The following is an 18,085-nucleotide window of genomic DNA, read 5'->3' on the forward strand; positions in this document are numbered from 1 at the left end:
GGACCACACGGAGAAGGGACCACACGGAGAAGGGACCACACGGAGAAGGGAAGACACGGAGGAGACGGCGACTTGTCCCGAAGTGTCCGTGCGGGGACAGAGAACCCCGGTGGGACAGAGAATCCCGGTGGGACACAGAACCCCAGCGGAACTCCAGCGAAGCCCGGTGGGACAGCGGCGGCTCCCGGCGCCCCGGGCGGCCCCCCCGCCCCGGCGGCTCCCGGCGGCTCCCGGCGCACCGGGCAGGAAGGGGTGGAGCGGCCGGCGGAGCGCACGGGCGGGGTGCCGAGGGCTGGGAGGGGACGCCAAGGCATCCCGGCCGCGCTGAAGCCGGGCGGGCAGCGCCTCCGAGAGAGCGCTCCCCATGGAGCGGCTGCCCGGCCGGCCCTGAGCCCGCAGCCCCGAGCCCGCAGCCGCCCCCGATGGAGCCCGAGGAGCGGAAGATCTCGGTGTGGATCTGCCAGGAGGAGAAGCTGATCTCCGGACTCTCCCGGCGGACCACCTGCTCGGACGTGGTGCGGGTGCTGCTGGAGGACAGCCACCACCGGCGGCAGCGCCCGGCGCCGCCCGAGCCGGCCGGCGGGATGCTGTCGGGGCCGCCGCACTCCTACTGCATCGTGGAGAAGTGGCGCGGCTTCGAGAGGATCCTGCCCAACAAGACGAAGATCCTGCGGCTCTGGGTGGCGTGGGGGGACGAGCAGGAGAACGTGCGCTTCGTGCTGGTGCGCAGCGAGGCTTCGCTGCCCAACGCGGGGCCGCGCAGCGCCGAGGCGCGGGTGGTGCTGAGCCGGGAGCGCCCCGGCCGCGGGCTGGGGGCGGCCCGGGCCAGCCTGGCGCTCACGCAGGAGCGGCAGCGGCGGGTGGTGCGGAAAGCCTTCCGCAAACTGGCCAAGATCAACAAGAAGCGGCAGCAGCCGCTGGCCCGGGAGGCCTCGTCGGCGGAGAGGATGGAGACGCTGGTGCACCTGGTGCTCTCGCAGGACCACACCATCCGACAGCAGATCCAGCGGCTCCGCGAGCTGGACCGAGAGATCGACAGGTACGAGGCTAAGATCCACCTGGACCGCATGAAGCGGCACGGCGTCAACTACGTGCAGGACACCTACCTGGTGGGCACGGGCGGCGAGCCCGAGCCGGGCCGGGAGCCCGGGCAGCCCGAGGAGCAGCAGCAGCAGCAGCTGCAGGAGGAGGAGAACTACGCCAGGAAGTGCGAGGAGGTGCTGCAGCTGCAGGAGCAGCGGGCGCAGCAGGAGGAGCTGCTGGAGCACCTGGCCGCCGAGATCCAGGAGGAGCTCAACGAGCGCTGGATGAAGCGGCGGCGGGAGGAGCTGGAGCTGGCGGCGGGGCCCGGGCTGGCCGACACGGACTGCGACACCACGGAGCTGAGCGGCGGCGGCGGCGAGGGCGAGCTGCAGCTGGAACACGAGCGGGTCAAGACCCAGCTGAGCACCAGCCTCTACATCGGCCTCAAGCTGAGCACCGACCTGGAGGCCGTCAAGAGCGACCTGGACTGCACGCAGCGGGCGTGGGAGGACAAGGAGCGGGAGCTGCAGCGCCTGCTGGAGACGCTGGGCACCCTGGACGTGGCGGAGGCTCCGGCGGAGCCCCGCGGGGCGGCGGGCGGGGCGCGGCCGCCGGGGGCAGGATGGATGGAGCAGGCACGGGCGCTGCGCAAGGACCGAGCCGACAACGACGAGGACTCGGACACGGGGCTGAGCTCCATGCACAGCCAGGACTCGGACTCGCTGCCCGTGTGCGAGTCGCTGGTGTAGCCGCCGGGCCCCGCGGTCAGCCCGGGGGGAGCGGGGCTGCCGGGGCAGGGGGGGAGCTCCCGGAGCGGGAGGCAGGCGCTCGCACAGAGGAAACATTTTAATTCGAGCTCTGGAGTTTGAACTTGTTCCGACTAGTCGTCCGCGGGCAGCGTTTAGGCTGGCTCGCCGGTGCTTTTATCTAAGGAAGAGAAAACCCGCAGCGTGTTTTGTGTTTCGTTCACGTCTGGGGTTGCTCGCTCCTTAAATCCTGCCGCGTCCGAAGCTTTTCTTGCCGGGCCTTTTAATCCCCCGGCTGCCCACGATCTCCCCGCTGTAGTCCGAGGCTGCTCCGGGGAAGCTCTTCAGGAGCGAAGGGCCGGGACGCGCTCCCGAGCGGGGATCAGCATCTCCCGAAGGGGTTCTCGCCATGGCAGGGTCGGATGGTGGCTTCTGGTGGGCACCGCCGGGCTCTAGTGGCCGACACAAACACACCCGGCTCCTTTACAGGCAAAAAGTCGCGACACCAAAGCCGCTGACCACTTAAACACTCCGGGGGAAAAGAGGCGACAGTCCTACTGACAGCGGCATCTCCAGCTTTTGGACCCTACTGCAGTTCCTTTTGGCAACGAAAAGGGGTGATAAATCACTTCCTTTTCTCTCTTTTTCTAAAGAACAAGCTAAATCAAGATATAGGTTAACACGTATTAACTCTGCTCGGCGTAGTGCTTTTCCTTATGCATAGATAAGAGTGCTTTGTTTAAAGGCGAACTGAGAAATCGGTGTGTGTACTCGATGGAGGGCAATTAGCGGTGCCTGTTTGTCCACAGCCTTCAACTACACTTTTTCAGGCTGGCTGATCTTTGGCTGAGCTTGGTTGTAGATAAACAAGGTACAGAATCAGCTTGAGCTACCGTTTTTAATAACATAGTTCATACCAGGCCAAGAGATGCAACGATAAAAGCATGACTCAAGCCCTACCTGCACTACAGCTTAATTCTTTTCAGTTATTCCAATAAAACAAAAAAGCAGCCATCAGCTGTAACATGCATTTCACTTAACTGCCAAATCTTCCTCTGCAGCTTAACTCTTGCCCAGAATATATGATCTGCTCTTGCAGTAAGAGACATTAAGGATTTTTGTATTCCAGAGTAATTGCAGGAATAGTTTAAGTGGTGAGAGACCAGAGAATGTTGAGTCAGGTCCGACTGATGGTGTGAACTTTTTAAAACTTCTGAGATTATTATTTATGTAAGATTATTTATAAAAGTTTTCATTTAACAGTAAGAAATTATATATATATATATTAAAAAAAAAGGGTTACACCAATAGACCAGTTCTTTATTTTCATTAAAAACCTCACAGCCTTCTCACCCAAAGACCGTGTTCCACTCTTGCAGTGTTCCTGTTGGTGAGAATTCTGATGGACATCAGAAAATTAGGTTCAGGAGCTGCTCAGTTTGAAAGCAAGCAGAGAAATGCTGTCTGTGGATTTGCAGAGGCTGTACAATTTTCTATATGCTATAACTCTTGATAAATGTTACTCCACTGAATGGGTCTCAGTTGTAACAAACTGCAGTTTATTTTAAATGCTGATTATATAATTTTTTTTTCATATTTTAGTCAACCTTGGAAAATATTTAAGAACCTATTTTTAGAGCTAATAAAACTCTTAATAAAGCTGAACAAGTGTTCCCAATTGAGTGTGATTTAAAAATCGGGCCAGGACTGGGATTCTGTGGTGTCACTTTGTGTGCAAAGCAAGTAGAAAGATCCACCAAGGGATGTCCCTCGTCCCCTCTCTTTCTGCTGGCACAGGGACCCTCAGGTGCCAGCAGCAGCAGTGGATTTAGAGGCATCAGCACACATCCAGAGTGAGGAATTTGGATTTTCCTGGGAGCAGAGCTGGGGGACAGGGGGGTCCTGCTGCTGCCCTGCCTCTGCAGTGTGGATGGGATGGGTGGTGGTGCAAGGACCTGTCTGCAGCTTCCCCGGGACTGGTGTGGCCAATAAACCCGAGCTGCCTTTGCCTCAGCTCTCCCATTGCCACACCGAGCAGGTAAAGAGCAGATAAAGGCTGCACATCCCCCTGCTGCTGACATCAGGCAGGCTGTGGAGCCAGAGCTGAGGCAAGGCAGGCAGTTCCAAGTTGTAAAGCAGAGTCTGCCTACTCATCCTCAGCTAGGAAAATCCATAAAACCAGACAAACCCACTCTTGCCTTAGGCTGCTCAGGGCCATGCTTGTGGCACCGTGTGGTGCTTGCTCTTGGCTCCCCCGTGGCTAGAGTGAATTCTTAGGAGCACCTATTTGAGTTCTTACACTGTGCAGGTGAAATTGGGTAAATTTATTGGCTGTTTAAACAGCTACAAGTGCAAGAGGCTCACAGACTGAATTCCAGCATCCTCACAAATCCCTGTTGCTCTCAGAGCATTATTAAAACATCAGGAGAGAAGAGGAAACCACTGTTTGCGTTGGACCAGGTGCTTCTCCCTTCCCTTCTGGGCTTGCACATCCTCACGCAGAGAGAAGCCACAGGATGCTTGTCAGGGAATTTGGCTCTGGGGTTTTGCTGGGCACATAGCCAAGGGTTAGGTGAGCTGACTCAGAGTCACAGGTAGAAGGGCAGAATTTTTATTTCCTTTGCAGTTCAGACAGAATGGGAGAGGGAGATAGCAGCAGAAAAACCCCTGACCAGCACTGTGATGGAAATCCACCTTCTGGAACCACGGAGAGAGAGGTGAAGGACCCAACAAACCCAGGCTTTGGGGATGTTTCAATACTCTTCTATCTTTCAGAGTCAATTCCAACCTAATCTTTCTTTCTTCCTAAGACAGATACAGGTAGCCATGAATTAAATAAAAACCTAAAAGCACTGCAATTTCTGTGAATTGTGTATAGTATCAGCTTGCCCTATTTATTCAACAGCCTGCTGCTCTAAGGAATCCTCATGGGCTGAGGCCATCAGGCTTTTCTCAGTCCATAGCTGCAGAAATCAAAAGTTTTGTCCAGGAGATATAAATCAGAGTAGCAGCAGGCCTTAGTTTGAGGCACCCTTTAAACAAGCACTGCAAAGCACGCAGGTCCTGTGTGTCTGCTGCCCTTGGCCAAGCTTTTTCTGACCCTACACTGCACTTTCTGTTGTGCCTCTGCAGGAGTTCCTGGGACCAGACAGTGAAAAAAGAGATGAACTTTAATTTAGGTGAGGCCCTGATGGGGCTCAATGCAAAATGTTTTTGGCAATGACAAGGTAGGGTGGTAAAAATGAGGAATTGAAGGCCCTTGGAAAGGTGGAACTGATCCTTTCAGCAATGGGCACTGTTTTATGCTGACTTGCACGCTGGCAAAAGCTTCCTTCAGGCTGTAAATATCCTCCACTCACAGCCTAAGTGAAGGTTTGGAGAGTGGAAAACTGAGGCTGCAGCTGAAACTTCTTTGACATCAATTCCACTCACCTATATTAAACCCAAAATAAGCCAAACAGCGCAGCTCTTAGCCTTGACCTTGTTTCAAAAACCCCAAATCAAGCAATATTACCAGAATGAAAGCTCTGTGTTAAATTTGATATATTTCTGGTTCTTAGCCTGTGTAAGAGATCTGCCAGTTTGAATAAGCACTTTGTGGGGATATCATTTGATGCCTTCAAGAGGGGAGGAAAATACATTTACTGTAATGAACACCACTGGAGTGCAAAATGAATGACCTATTAATTATTGCCACAGCCTCCAAACCAGCATGTAGGCACAAAATCAGTCTGGCTGCTTCATGGTGATGGATCCTTTTGCAAAGAACCTACAGTGAGGGTTTCAGACAAGATACAGTCAAAGGAGGGAAGCAGGTAGGTGGGAAAAGGAAAACATCCCTGAGCTTTCTCTTGACTCCTTGCATGAAACATATGTTCCAGGTTCACTTTAGAAATAATCTGTGTTCCTGTGTCTGGAGAGATATGTGCAGAAACCACCCTCCCTCCCAGGTTCTACAGCACTTGGGGATTTTTCCCCCTTTCACGTGCTCTGAGCTGGGAATGTAGCTCAATACATGAAAAGAGCAGCAGAGGCCTTGAAATAACAGGTCTGGTGAGCTGTGCTGGTTAAGGAGTTGAAATACAAGCCACTGTGGATTGTTGGGAGCAGTTGTCCTTTGAAGTCACTTGATATTATTGCTCCTGAGCTGGCACACAAAGTTTGGAGAAATGAGCCTGGCAAAGTGCAGGGAGCCTACATGGATGTCGCTCCTTTTCTGCAAAATCTCATTGCTAAATGAACTTGGAAGCTTAACAGAAAGGGAAAAATTAATAAACTCAAAGCAAATCTTGGCTCTGTAAGCAAATTAGCCAACTATCTTTGAGCAGAATTGTCAAATAGTATTTTGAGAAACAGTGCTCACATAATTTACTGCATGGCTTGTGTAAATGCATCAGAGCAGAACCTCCCATCAGGGTGGATTGTCACTCTCTGAATGACACAGATTCCTTAACAGCACAGTCTGCTCCCAAAATACAGCTTCTGCAGGCTTTACACTCTACATTTCAGCTTGTTTACACTTCAAGCTTTATTTGGGAAGGTTTATTACAATGCCTTTACCTCAGTTTCGAAAATGCTCCAGAAAGTCATTGATGTTCCATGAAAAAACAGTTTAAAAAAAAATGCCAGGAACTTTTTTCCTCCCTCCTGCCCACCTGCCCTTCCCCCTGCTCCTCAGCACCTGCTCTGAATTTCATCAACAGCTTTCTTCAGATTACTGGGACTCCATGGGTTCAGAATCCTACTTGGTGAGAGAGAGAGAGAGGGAAGGAGAGAGGGAAAGAGAGAGAGAGAAAGGAGGAAGGGAAGGGAAGGGAAGGGAAGGGAAGGGAAGGGAAGGGAAGGGAAGGGAAGGGAAGGGAAGGGAAGGGAAGGGAAGGGAAGGGAAGGGAGGAAGGGAGGAAGGGAGGAAGGAAGGAAGGAAGGAAGGATAAGTTTGGTGCTGGTCTTGCTCAACTCCTTTGTCCCCTCTCCCCCCACCTTATTTTTTTTTTCCTTTTATCATGTTTCCAAGCTACCTTTGGAATTTTCCCCTTCTACTTGGAGGTGAGCAGTTCTCACACAGGAAGGGAGCACATCTGCCCAGGTGACATTCTGGGGTGGCACTGCTGTGGAGCTTTGGGGTGGGAAGGCACAGTTGCTATTGCAGAATACCTTGAGAGGGGAGTGGTGTCTTATTTCCCTCACAGAGTAAGATTTGATGCAGGTATTTACTGTGTGACCACCTGGCAGAAGGAGGCCTGATCTGCTCCAAAAAAATGAAATGTATTGAAAATGAAATGTATTGAAAATGAAAAATACTGAAAAAGAAATATTGGAAATGAAAAAGATTGAAAATGAAATATTGGAATGAAAATATTGAGGTGCTGTTCAGTGAAAGCATTGAACAATGCCAGTCTCCTGTGCTGGAGTGTGGGCTCTCCCCTTTTCTGAATGGTTACAAACAGCCTTTCCTATTCAGCAGCTCAGTGGAGCCACTGCAGAGTGGCCTCAGAACACCATCCTGCTCAGCCACTCGGGATTTTATAGAGTTTACTGGGGAAAAAGAATCAAAACAACAAAAAACCCAACAAAAAGTATCTGTGACTCATGGAAAGAGCTCTTACATGTCTGAAACATACTATCATCAGCTTACTAGCACTGCACTTCACATGGCTTAATTATGTGATTATTTAGTCTATTATCTCCACAAGAAATTATTTTCATCAGTCAAATTGTGCTCATGAGCAGGTCTTTGGAAAATGTGTTAGAAGCCTCTAGGAAAAATATTTAATCCTTGTTTCAATTTAATGTAATCCCCTTGTTTTAATCTCTTCCAGTGTAGTTTTTTTACATGTAATCAGGCTATTAGTTTATGCATTTAATTATCAGTGTAGCCTTATATGGTTATTTTCTGCCTTCCACTGAATCTCCCCTTGACAGACATATCTTAAGAACAGATGAGAAGTAACTTTGGAAATTAAGAGAGACATGGATCACCTTCTGAAAACATTGGTGCTTGTTCTTCCTACCACAAGCACAGAAGAAAATGATTTGCTTTTAACTGCAGATATCTAGCATTTCTGTTTAACTTTCTTTGCTCTTCACTTTCTTACTGAAGGGTTTGCACATGATTCTGTTCCCAGTTTCCTTTTTGGAGTGACCAATGATGGGAATCCTGAATCACCAACAGGTTAAAAGTTCAAAGCCAGGTTGCCATCATTTCTATATTTCTATATTTATTTCTATATTTCTATATTTCTATATTTCTATATTTCTATATTTCTATATTTCTGTTCCTGCATACTTTCTGTGTCCCCTACCTTCTGTCCTTCATTTCAAAGAAGTATTACCCTGGCCAGGAAATAGATTCAGGCCCTCAAATTTGGCCATCCTTCAAAGGCAGATGGAGCACAGAGAGCCCCAGGTGTCCTGTAGCACCCAGAATGTTCCACACAGCTGTGCCCACCTGCAGGAATGAGCTGATCAGAAATGCCTTTCCTCAGCTCCTGCAGCTAAAGACAGGTTTGAAATCACCCTGCTGTAAATTGTTCATTCTTAGCCCTGGCAGGGCTGGCTAAGGCTCTTCAGCAGGTGATTCCAGTGTGAAATAAAGGAACCTAACACCTGGGTATTTTGGATTAATTTTGACAGAGTCCCTGGTTTCAGGCTGTGGATTTCTAATAACAGCATCTCCTGCTCCCTACCTGCCAGGTGTATGGTTGGAAAAGCAAATGGCATTCTGGCTTAGAGGGATTTATGAGCCAGAAATGAGCATGGGCCTTGCTGCTTTCTGTTCTGCTGGGGAATGGAAGCTTTTCCTGGGTGAGGAGGGCATGGACAAGAGTGTGGAGAACAAAACTGTGTCAGAAGAGAAGTGAGCTGAGCCCAGACTAAAGGGAGAGGAGCAAACTGAAGGGAAGCAGCAAGAAAGGACGAGAAGCCTGGGCACCAGGAGAGCAGCAGGGAGAAGGAACAAGCTCCTGCCCAGCAGCAAAGTCTGTCACAGCCTGCACACCTTGGAGCTGTTCCACTGACTGGGAGGGGCAGGACACACAGCCACAGCATCCTCACAGCAGCTGCACAGCCACAGAACAATAAACACTGCAGCCAGGTGGGCAGGGGGAAAGAGACACCCGTGAAACTCCTGTGTTTTCCTGAGGTTCTGCCCACCCAGCTGAAAAGGCCAGTGGCTGCAGGATTTGCAACACACAACAGTGCTGAGAATTTGAGGATGAGATGTCATTCCATTTCCTTACCAGTTATACTTGGTAAATATGGAAGAATGAGTGTTTCCCTAGATGATAAATAGTTTATATCACCAGTTTCTCTGCATCAAAAAATACATGATAAAATGTCTTTGGACATTTGGACATTTGGTCTTTCCTAGAGCTTTTATAACCTGGGATGTTGTCATGTTGCTCTGCTTACCAGCATGATTTGCCAAAAAACCATGGCCCAAAGAAAACAGGCTATTTTAGCTTAATTTAATAGGCAAGCTTAAGGAAAAAGCAAATCCAGACCTATCACTCCTGTTTACAGAAATCAGATTGGAAAGGCCATTGCACATGGTTTGCAAGCACGTTTTGTAAACTAGTTTGTGTAAAACAAGCCAGCTGAGCGAGACTGAAATTTCAATTGTTTAAAGTCTCTCATCATGTGTCACCAGGGTGATTCACATGTAGATCACTTAATCTAGTTAATGGACACAATTACCATTTTTGACAATATTAATTGGACCTCCATTTATACTCCTTTCTGTATTTTACCTTCATAACCACCTCCACAATTAGCAACTCCTATAGCTTCAGGAGGCCTAAAGGAATAGTTTATTTCTATAGAACATATATTTCCTTATTAACTACTCTTTCATTTCCCCTCCCTTCAATACTTTTCCTCACAGAACTTCCAATCCTTTTTCTTCTCCTCCAATCAGCAGCCTATTGGACTTGATCTTTGCAATTAAGAAGGGTGAGAGACACTGCCTGCTCAGAATTGGTTTGTCACGCACCTTCAGCTTAAGGCTTAGAACTGCTAAGTCACAGTTGTTCTAAGATGCCACACCAGCATTCTGATAGCTCTTTTACCTATAAAACTAAAGAATGTTTAGTTCCAATTGCACCTAATTGTGGCATAAATCACTGCTGTATCCACAGACAGGTTTCATTCTCCATTTCCTGGATATCTGCAATAAAGAAAACTATATGTTCTGTAAAGATCCATCCATGAGCAAAATTTTCCAGCAGTTTTTTTCCCCTGAATATTGTTGGGTGTATTTTAATTTTCTTATTTAACAAAAGTAAAACACTTTGTGAAAAGAGTGGCTCTGACAAAGGGGCTTTACCTGGTGGGCAGGCACTGCTCCAAAACCTGCTCAGGTGAGCTCTGCAGGCACTGCTGGCTGCCTGGGACACGGCTGCCAGCATCAAAAGATTCTCCTTTTCCATATGCCATACCTGGCAATTTCAGGTGAGGAGGACTTTAGATTATTTCCTTCAGGCAGTCTATTGCCAGTAGAGCATTTTGAACTGAGCTCAGTCCTGAGGTTTTCATCTCTGCTTCAAAAAAACCCCTATAAACAGAGTATTTTAGATTACTGAAGGGCAGTGCTGTGGAGATCTGTATTGCCACAAAAGGCTTCATTACACAAATATTTGATGCTGAGAAAGAATGCATCTTTGATTAGGGCTCAAAAGGAACAGCTCCAAAGACATTTTATCATGTATTTTTTGATCTGCCCAGATGAAAGCCCTAGCTATTATGGAGTACAAGTGAACATTAGTGCTGGTTCTGTTGTCTAGAACCCCTCTGTGATTAGTGCTCCACAAGTTCCAAAGTTTGGTCCCTCACCAAGAGCTTGTACGTGGGAAGGTAGCTGTGATACAAAGGATGTAATTAACCTGAGGAATTTACATTTTATTCAAATTGCTAACGAACAAAATAATGCCAGACACAAGAATGGAAAGTACCAAACCTGTTGTCTAAGTCAGAAAGCATTTTAGATATTGAATTATGAGCTTTAATAAAAGCAGGCCCTGAATAGTTACTGACTGGATGGAAAAGCACAAATAATGGAATTCATGGGAAAATGGTGCAATTGGAACTTGCTTTCAACACTTCACATGGCTTTATAAATATTTAGCACATGACACACAGGTGCCCTTTTCCTACTGCTTTGTGTCTCCTCTTAGAGCAGGCAGACACTGCCTAAAACAGATTAGAGCCTTGCAAAATCTTTATTAACAATTAGCCTCCAATATGGGAAATGTATCTGAATCTTGATTAACTGAACATGATCGTTAATAGAACTACTCATATTAATCATGGTGTAGACAATTATCAAGCAAAAGAACTAAAGTCATGCTCGGTCATAAGATGAGATGCAATTAAAAAAAGATCTTATTTTTATCCTTTGCTTTAAATTTGACATGTAGTCAAAGACTTCTTTAGAAGTAAAGAATTTATTTTTATGGGAACATCCACTTCAAATTGCAGAAAGAGGCTTCAAAAGTACCTCACAATTCTCAAAAAGTTCTTTCAACAGCATAATGTTTGCAAAAAATCAGAACACATGTTCATAATCTGCTCAGGTAAACACAAGATGACTAAGGTTAATTTGATTTTTCTTCCCGATGTCATAATTAAAGTATGAATATCATTTAGACATCAGTAGATAAAAAGTATGTCAATGAAGGACAAGTAAAAATTCAAATTACTAAGGAGCAAAATTAAGTTAATTTCAGAGTGGAATGTTTGTAAGCAGTGTGTAATCAGTCTTCAGTTTAAATGACTCTTAATTAAATAATCTATTATTACGTGCACTGGCAAATCGAGCCTAAACATGTAAAATGCAAAATCTGAAAGATCCAGCTCCAGTCACTATTCACATACAAAGAACTTTCAGTACAATAACATTGGCCAAAACCATATTTTTGTCTGGGGGAGGTTTTTGGGGGGGAGTTGTTTCATATATTTAACAACCCCTGACGGCATGAAACGCAGCTGAACAATCCAGTGCCTGTTTCCCTGTGTGTAACGAGGGTCAGGGTCAAGCCCAAGGTACAAACAATCGCATTTTGATGACATTCACGAGTGGCACACGTTGACATTTGAGCGCGGTGCATCCACGGATGAGCACGGGCCTACAACCAGACATTCTCCCACGCCGTCAGAGGACTCTGCTGCTCACTTGTCAGGGGGGCACAGCCACACCCAATTTTCTTTTCAGCGAGCAGCGTTATCCTGTGTACCCCCCACTGGCAGGCAATCGCTCATTTTGGGATATAATTGTGCTCCAGCCCCCGAGAGCGCGCTGGGCCGCGCCGCGCAAACACCGTCACACGGAGCGTCCTGCCTGAGCTTGGCCCTGCTTCTGGAACAGGATCAGCACGAGCCAACCAGTTCAGCAGGACTGACAGACATTGCCTTCAAATCAAACATCACCTCCACCCCTGAAGGTGCCCGCAGGGTTCCTTTGCAGGGTTTGCTGAGGGGAGAGAGGGCGTGGGTAAGGCACCAAAAGCCTCCGCTCCGCTTGGGAACCGAGTCCTGCTTGCAGGGGAGCCTTGAGCTTCAGCTTTCCCATTTCCAGCCCCTGCACTGCATTGCTGTGTGAGCTGAACTCCACACAAAGTGTTCAAGTTCTCCTCACAGCTCAGGCACACACAACAATCCTTCTCCAGCCCCACAACCAAGGACACCGTGGCAGCTCCGGGCCCAAAAAGCACAAGCAGCAGGGAATTGAGGAGAGCAATCTGGGAGGATGGGACTGCATCACCTGCAGCTGCAATTGGGCAATTAACCCCAATGTGGAAATGGACCAGAACCTATCAAAGTGTGAAACTCCTGCCCCAGGGCCCATCTTGGCTCCATCTTGGCTGGATCCTCAGCCAGGCTCTTGCCCTGCCCATGCTGCATCCTTTGAAACCCTTTATAATAAATCCACACTTTATTCCTTTAACTCTGCCCAGCCCCTGTTCCAGGGAGCCTCTGAAGGCAGCAGCTGAAGAGGTACAGGTTTAAGTGTCTGACACTTCCAGTGGGAACTGTCCCCCAAAAGGCTGTTGTTTTTGAAAATCATTTTGACTCCTCTTGGAAATTGTAAGCCTGCTACAGAATTCAAATGCTATGCCTTTGATACTTAAAGCTGTAAACTAACAAGAAGAGAAGCATATGGTTTTAAACCAGGACAAAACTTTTGCAATTTCATGCACTGAAACCTGCCCAGAGTTACCACTGGTCACTTTCTTGTGATTCTGAAGAGCTGTATCCAGTTCTGATTAAAACAGAGCCTGAGGTTAAATATGGAAATATTTAGGCTCTTTCCTTAGGCCCGGCTTTCCTAGGTCAGAGTAATACATGGGTAGAAAGTGAATTAGGCCAGCACTGTCCCATTGAGCTGTTTGTTCAAGGCTCACATTCATAACACTGTGGCATTCTCCTGGCTGAGCATCTGCCAGATCTGAGCTGCTCTACTCAGTAACTGAGCAAGACAACCTTAAGGACTTATTGTGAAAGCCAAAATTTCCACAAACCCAGCTTCCTGACCCAGCTGATGCTCAGCTGATGTGAAATTTGCAGAAGGGGAAAAAACCCAACAATTGTCACAGCTCCCGGCCTGTTTCTAAGAAGTGCTCCTGTGTCCAGCTTACTTCCACGGAATGAAACCCAAGTCAAGACTGCCACCACTAGCTAAGGACATCAGTTTGTCTCTAATACTCCACCAGGATGAACAAGAGATGTGTCCCAGGGTGGCTGGAGGCAGCAGCTCTGCACATGAACCCTCAGCTGCTGGTTCCCCAGCTGTGGAAACCTATCGCTGCTTTGGATCGAGGAGGAAACCTCAGCTCTGCAGTCTTGCATTCAGGCTTGCTATGGTTTGAACCTGCTGCAATTAGCATCACTCAGTGCTGGTGCTGATAACAGAATTGCTTCTGTGGTGTAGATCCATCCTCCTGCAGGGAGTGAGATCAGGAAGGGATCCCACCAGAGCCACACATTGCTGCCAGAGCAATCTGACTTTGTGGGATCGCTCTATGGAGCGAGCTGCTTTTATCTGTGCCATCATTTCTGCCCTGACTTTACTACACTGCATAAAAGCTGGGAGTAGAAATGCACACAGAGATCTCTAAGATGTGCTACATTGATAGTTTTGAGATGCTCATGGTGTTAAACTGCATGAAAACAGATGTTTATAGTAAGCCTTGACATAAATCTTATGCTGGTGAATTATGCTAGGGGGAAGAAATCCACTTACACTCAGATGTAAAGCATTGATATCAATCTCCTTTTTTTTTTTCCTCTGTCACTTGGCAAAAGGAAGAGGAGAATCTTAGTCATTACTGAGTGGACTTCTAGCCAAAACTGATTGCTAGAAACTTTAAAAAAACCCCTCAAAGCTCAGAAAAAGATGTCACAGAAGAAAAAATACTGCCAAAATCTTATGTCAGCAAGTTAAAAGAGGCAAGGCCATATCACCACTAATTCATACATTAGAAACTAGTCAATTTTATATATACTGACAATTCTTACATCCTCATCTTCAGCACGAGCAGCAAACATTTATAACCTGACAACAAACATTCAGGGAGCCTCCAACTAAACCTTTTCTGGCCTTTCTAAGCAGCAAACATTTAGAAGGTGTGACTGCACTGCAGACATGCCCAAATCCAGACTGTGCCTCATTCCCTTGGGCTGAGAGGAGAGCTGAGTGCAGGAAGCTTGGGAAGCCTGCAGAAGATGCATTGCCCTAAGGAAATGGGGAAGGGAAGGGAAGAAGTGGCTCTTCCCAGGAGCAAAGCAAGAAGTGTCCAGCAGGAACTGTGGCCCTTGCTGCTCTCTCCCCGTGCAGCTGCTCCACAGCACCCAAGGGAAGAAGTGTGGAGAAGGAGCATTACAGGGCAGCGATGTGCATTTGCAGCAGCACTTTTAATGTGTTTCAAACCATCCCTTCCTTATTAGGAATCTCATCAGCCAGTTGTTCCAGGGCCTGGAAAAAGTCCTGGCTTTTGTGACAAAAGGGAGCTGCTGCTAGCCAGCATCCAGCACGGCGTGCCCAAGGACTTTTCCTCCTCCTTCCAGAGGAGCAGCTGTGCAGGCCAGCCCCTTCATCATGAGTGTGTCACAGTGACAGCTGCCCTCCTCCTCCTCATCTCCTTTCAGCAGGGGAGCCAAGGCAAGACACAAAGGAGCTGCAGCATCTTGGCCAGGGCCCTTATTAGGCAAACAAACTCCTGTTAAGCCTCTATATAAAACATCCGCCGTGTTGCAGGCAGCTTTGCCGTGGCTTTAGGAGCTGTGATGAGTTCCTACAAGATGTAATCTCCACTGAACAATGGAATCTGCTCATCCAGTACCCTGCCAGCAGGGATAACATCTGCTATCCTCTCATGGCTGCATCTTCTCCTTGCAGCTGCATTCCTCCATGTGGTCTCTCCCTCCTACACATATTCCCTTCCTGCCTTTGGCCCCTGCTTCTCCAGGCCCTCTCCAGTTCCCTCAGCATGTCTCTGGCTCAAGAGGGTGCCAGTGACCTCAGGGGACTGGGAGCAGGGAGAAGGAGGCAGGAATCCTGTGGGAAGGTGAGCAGTAGGAGAAGGAGCTCCTTTGACCAGAGCACTGGGTTCCTTCAGGAATTCAAGGCCTTGGAACAGCAGAGTGCAAGTGCCATGGCAATATTTCTCTTCTGAATGGAGACTCTCCCCCTAGGAGGTTCCACATTTATGGGAGCATGTTAATTATTCATTCAGATGCTTTTTAGCTCCACTTTGTTGCTGTTAAACCAGGAACAGAAGCACATAACTGAGCAATTTACCAGGCACTTAATTGAGCTCCAGACCGGGAGCAGTGCTGTCTGCAGCTCTGTCTCATGACTTCATTGCTGCAAGGGTTGAGAGAGAAACCACAGGAAACTACAAAGATGATATAACGTGTCTTGGGGAGCATTTTTCAAATACACCACCTTGGGAAAAGCAAGCCTTAGGAGTATTATTGAATCTTCTAATGATCCAGCTTATGGTTTTAGCCAAAATCCCCTTTTCTTTTTCCCTCCTGCACTGAAAAATTATGACCCTTTCTTTCACAGGATGAAAAATGATTGCTAACTATAACATTACAAAAGTGGCAGTTCTTAAACCAGCTACAATGATTCACCTGAAGAAAGGAACTCAGTAGCAGAGTGCTGTCACTGCCATTATTCCAAATTAATCTCAAGGATATATCCTAGGTGGAATTTGTGGTCCATAACACCAATCCATAATTCTGACTTGGTTTGATTTCAGCACAGTCAGTTAAATCCTTTTCTTCCTTCCCTTCCTTCCCTTCCTTCCTTTCCTTCCCTTCCTTCCCTTCCTCCCTTCCTCCCTTCCTCCCTTCCTCCCTTCCTCCCTTCCTCCCTCCCTCCCTTCCTCCCCTTCCTCCCCTTCCTCCCCTTCCTTCCTTCCCTTCCTTCCCTTCCTTCCCTTCCTTTCTTTCCTTCCCTTCCTTCCCTTCCTTCCTTCCCTTCCTTCCCTTCCTTCCCTTCCTTCCTTCCCTTCCTTCCTTTCCTTCCTTTCCTTCCTTCCTTTCCCTCCTTCCTTCCTTTCCCTCCTTCCTTCCTTCCTTTCCCTCCTTCCTTCCCTCCCTGCTTCCCTCCTTCCTTCCTTCCTTTTTTATCAATTAATGTCAAGACACTTTTACATTTATTTTCTCACGCTAGAGACCATCAATAAACCCAACTCCACAGGAAAAGGGACGCAGCAGCCTCTCCCTATGAAAACAAGCCCTGCCTTTCCCCTCCCTGGGCAGGGAGTCAGTCCTTGGCCACTGGGGAGATCTGTGACGGTGAGTTTGCATTCCAGCTCCTTGAGCTGCTCTGCACCAGACACACTTTGATCTCAGCATCAAAACACGTTCTTGTTCTGAGCATTTGCATCCCTGCCATGAGCAGCTCCAGCCATGCAAACAGGCTGTGCTTACAGGACTATGCAAAACACCCCTGGGGACTGTACAGGAGTTTCTAGGACTCCAGAGAAGGAACAGCAAGAAAAGCTCAAGAAGGAACAACAACTCCTTTTGTGAAGCAATTTATTGTGTTACTCTGCGCTCCCACCTGGGGAAAAGGCTGGATACCTGTTCTTAGTGAATTAGATGCAACTTGTACAAAAAATATGTGGCTCTTGCCTACAGAAATCAGATTGAATGTTCCACAATTAACTGCTAACTTCTGATTTTAAGAGGATGGTTGTGAAGGAAAAAAAAACAAACAACCCTTTCCTATACTATGTACCTCTTTCTCAATATGAACAAAAAAAGAACTTTGCTATGGTGTCATTAAGGTGATATGTTTGAACTAGTTGCCAGAGAAATATATATATTAATGCTTTTATTCCTTAAAAAGCTGTGATTTGAAGTTACTCAGGCCATAGGAGAGCTGAAATAAATTACTCTTTGTATAGCACTCTTAGGTCAAAAAGCCTGATAGTTGTATAACACTTGCCAGAACAGCTGTTCCTTGAGTTAAATGTCATGGTTTAGCCAATTTTACTGCCCTAAGTTTTCACCCAGTGCCCCATCCAAAGCACTCAGTACTCAGACCTTCCTCAACTCTGTGCTCAGAACAAAGTCCTGCATGCATTTCCTTTCCCATTAATCCCACTGGCATTAACAGCCTGAGATTGTATGTAGGGTTCCACTGGAACACCAAGGCACTCAAAGCCACATCTCTCTGTGGATAAAACATGCCAAAAGCCAAAAAGGCTTTGTTTGCATAGAGGCTTCACAAGAAATGCTCATTCTTCTGAGGCCTTGGGAATGGCAGAAGTTCTGCTTGTTTCACACCTTTTTCACTGCAAAAGAAGATGCTCAAAGGACCCCTCTAACTCTGTGCTGCCAGTAAATTTATTTTTTTTCCCCAATTTGCCCATGCCCAGCTGCCTTGCTCCAACCCCTCCCAGGCTGGCTTGGCCCAGGACACTGGGACATGGTCAGCCTGCCCATGGATCAGGGCAGATCCTTGGGAAGGAGAAGGGAAAGGTCAGGATGCTGGTGTGGAGGAGCTGCTGTGGGCACAGCTTCAGCAGGAAGGGTGGAGGTGACCGCCACCCAGCCTGTAGCACAAAGATGAAGGAGCTGCAGAAGGAGGTGGGAGCAGTGGGTTTGGATCCCCTCGGGCAAAGGAGGGCCCTAAACCTGGGTAACCTGCTTTCTGGATGAGACTTCAAAGCTGGGACTGCTCCTGCTCTCCCACTCACACGCCCTGAGGTGTGGTTTTACACACACCCCTCACGCAGGGCTTCCTGATGGCTCTTCCTGGGGGCTGTGCACAGGGTTTGGGCTCTGGGTGGGCTCCCTGCTCTTCC

General features: G+C 47.9%; 1 protein-coding gene across 1 annotated transcript; it reads left to right on the forward strand.

Moving 5' to 3' along the window:
- Nucleotides 1-280: 280 nt before the first annotated feature.
- Nucleotides 281-3,431, forward strand: RASSF10 (Ras association domain family member 10). The gene has a single exon (XM_015629634.2). It carries the CDS (start codon nt 423-425, stop codon nt 1,770-1,772), a length of 1,350 nt encoding a protein of 449 aa, XP_015485120.1. The 5' UTR covers nt 281-422; the 3' UTR covers nt 1,773-3,431.
- The last annotated feature ends 14,654 nt before the right edge of the window (nt 3,432-18,085 follow it).

This window comes from Parus major, chromosome 5, assembly GCF_001522545.3.
Source record: "Parus major isolate Abel chromosome 5, Parus_major1.1, whole genome shotgun sequence".
In the NCBI taxonomy this organism is placed as follows: domain Eukaryota; kingdom Metazoa; phylum Chordata; class Aves; order Passeriformes; family Paridae; genus Parus; species Parus major.

What these genes read in the sequence shown, in the direction of transcription:
- RASSF10 (XM_015629634.2), top strand. Translation starts at nt 423, where the DNA reads ATGGAGCCCGAGGAGCGGAAGATCTCGGTGTGGATCTGCCAGGAGGAG.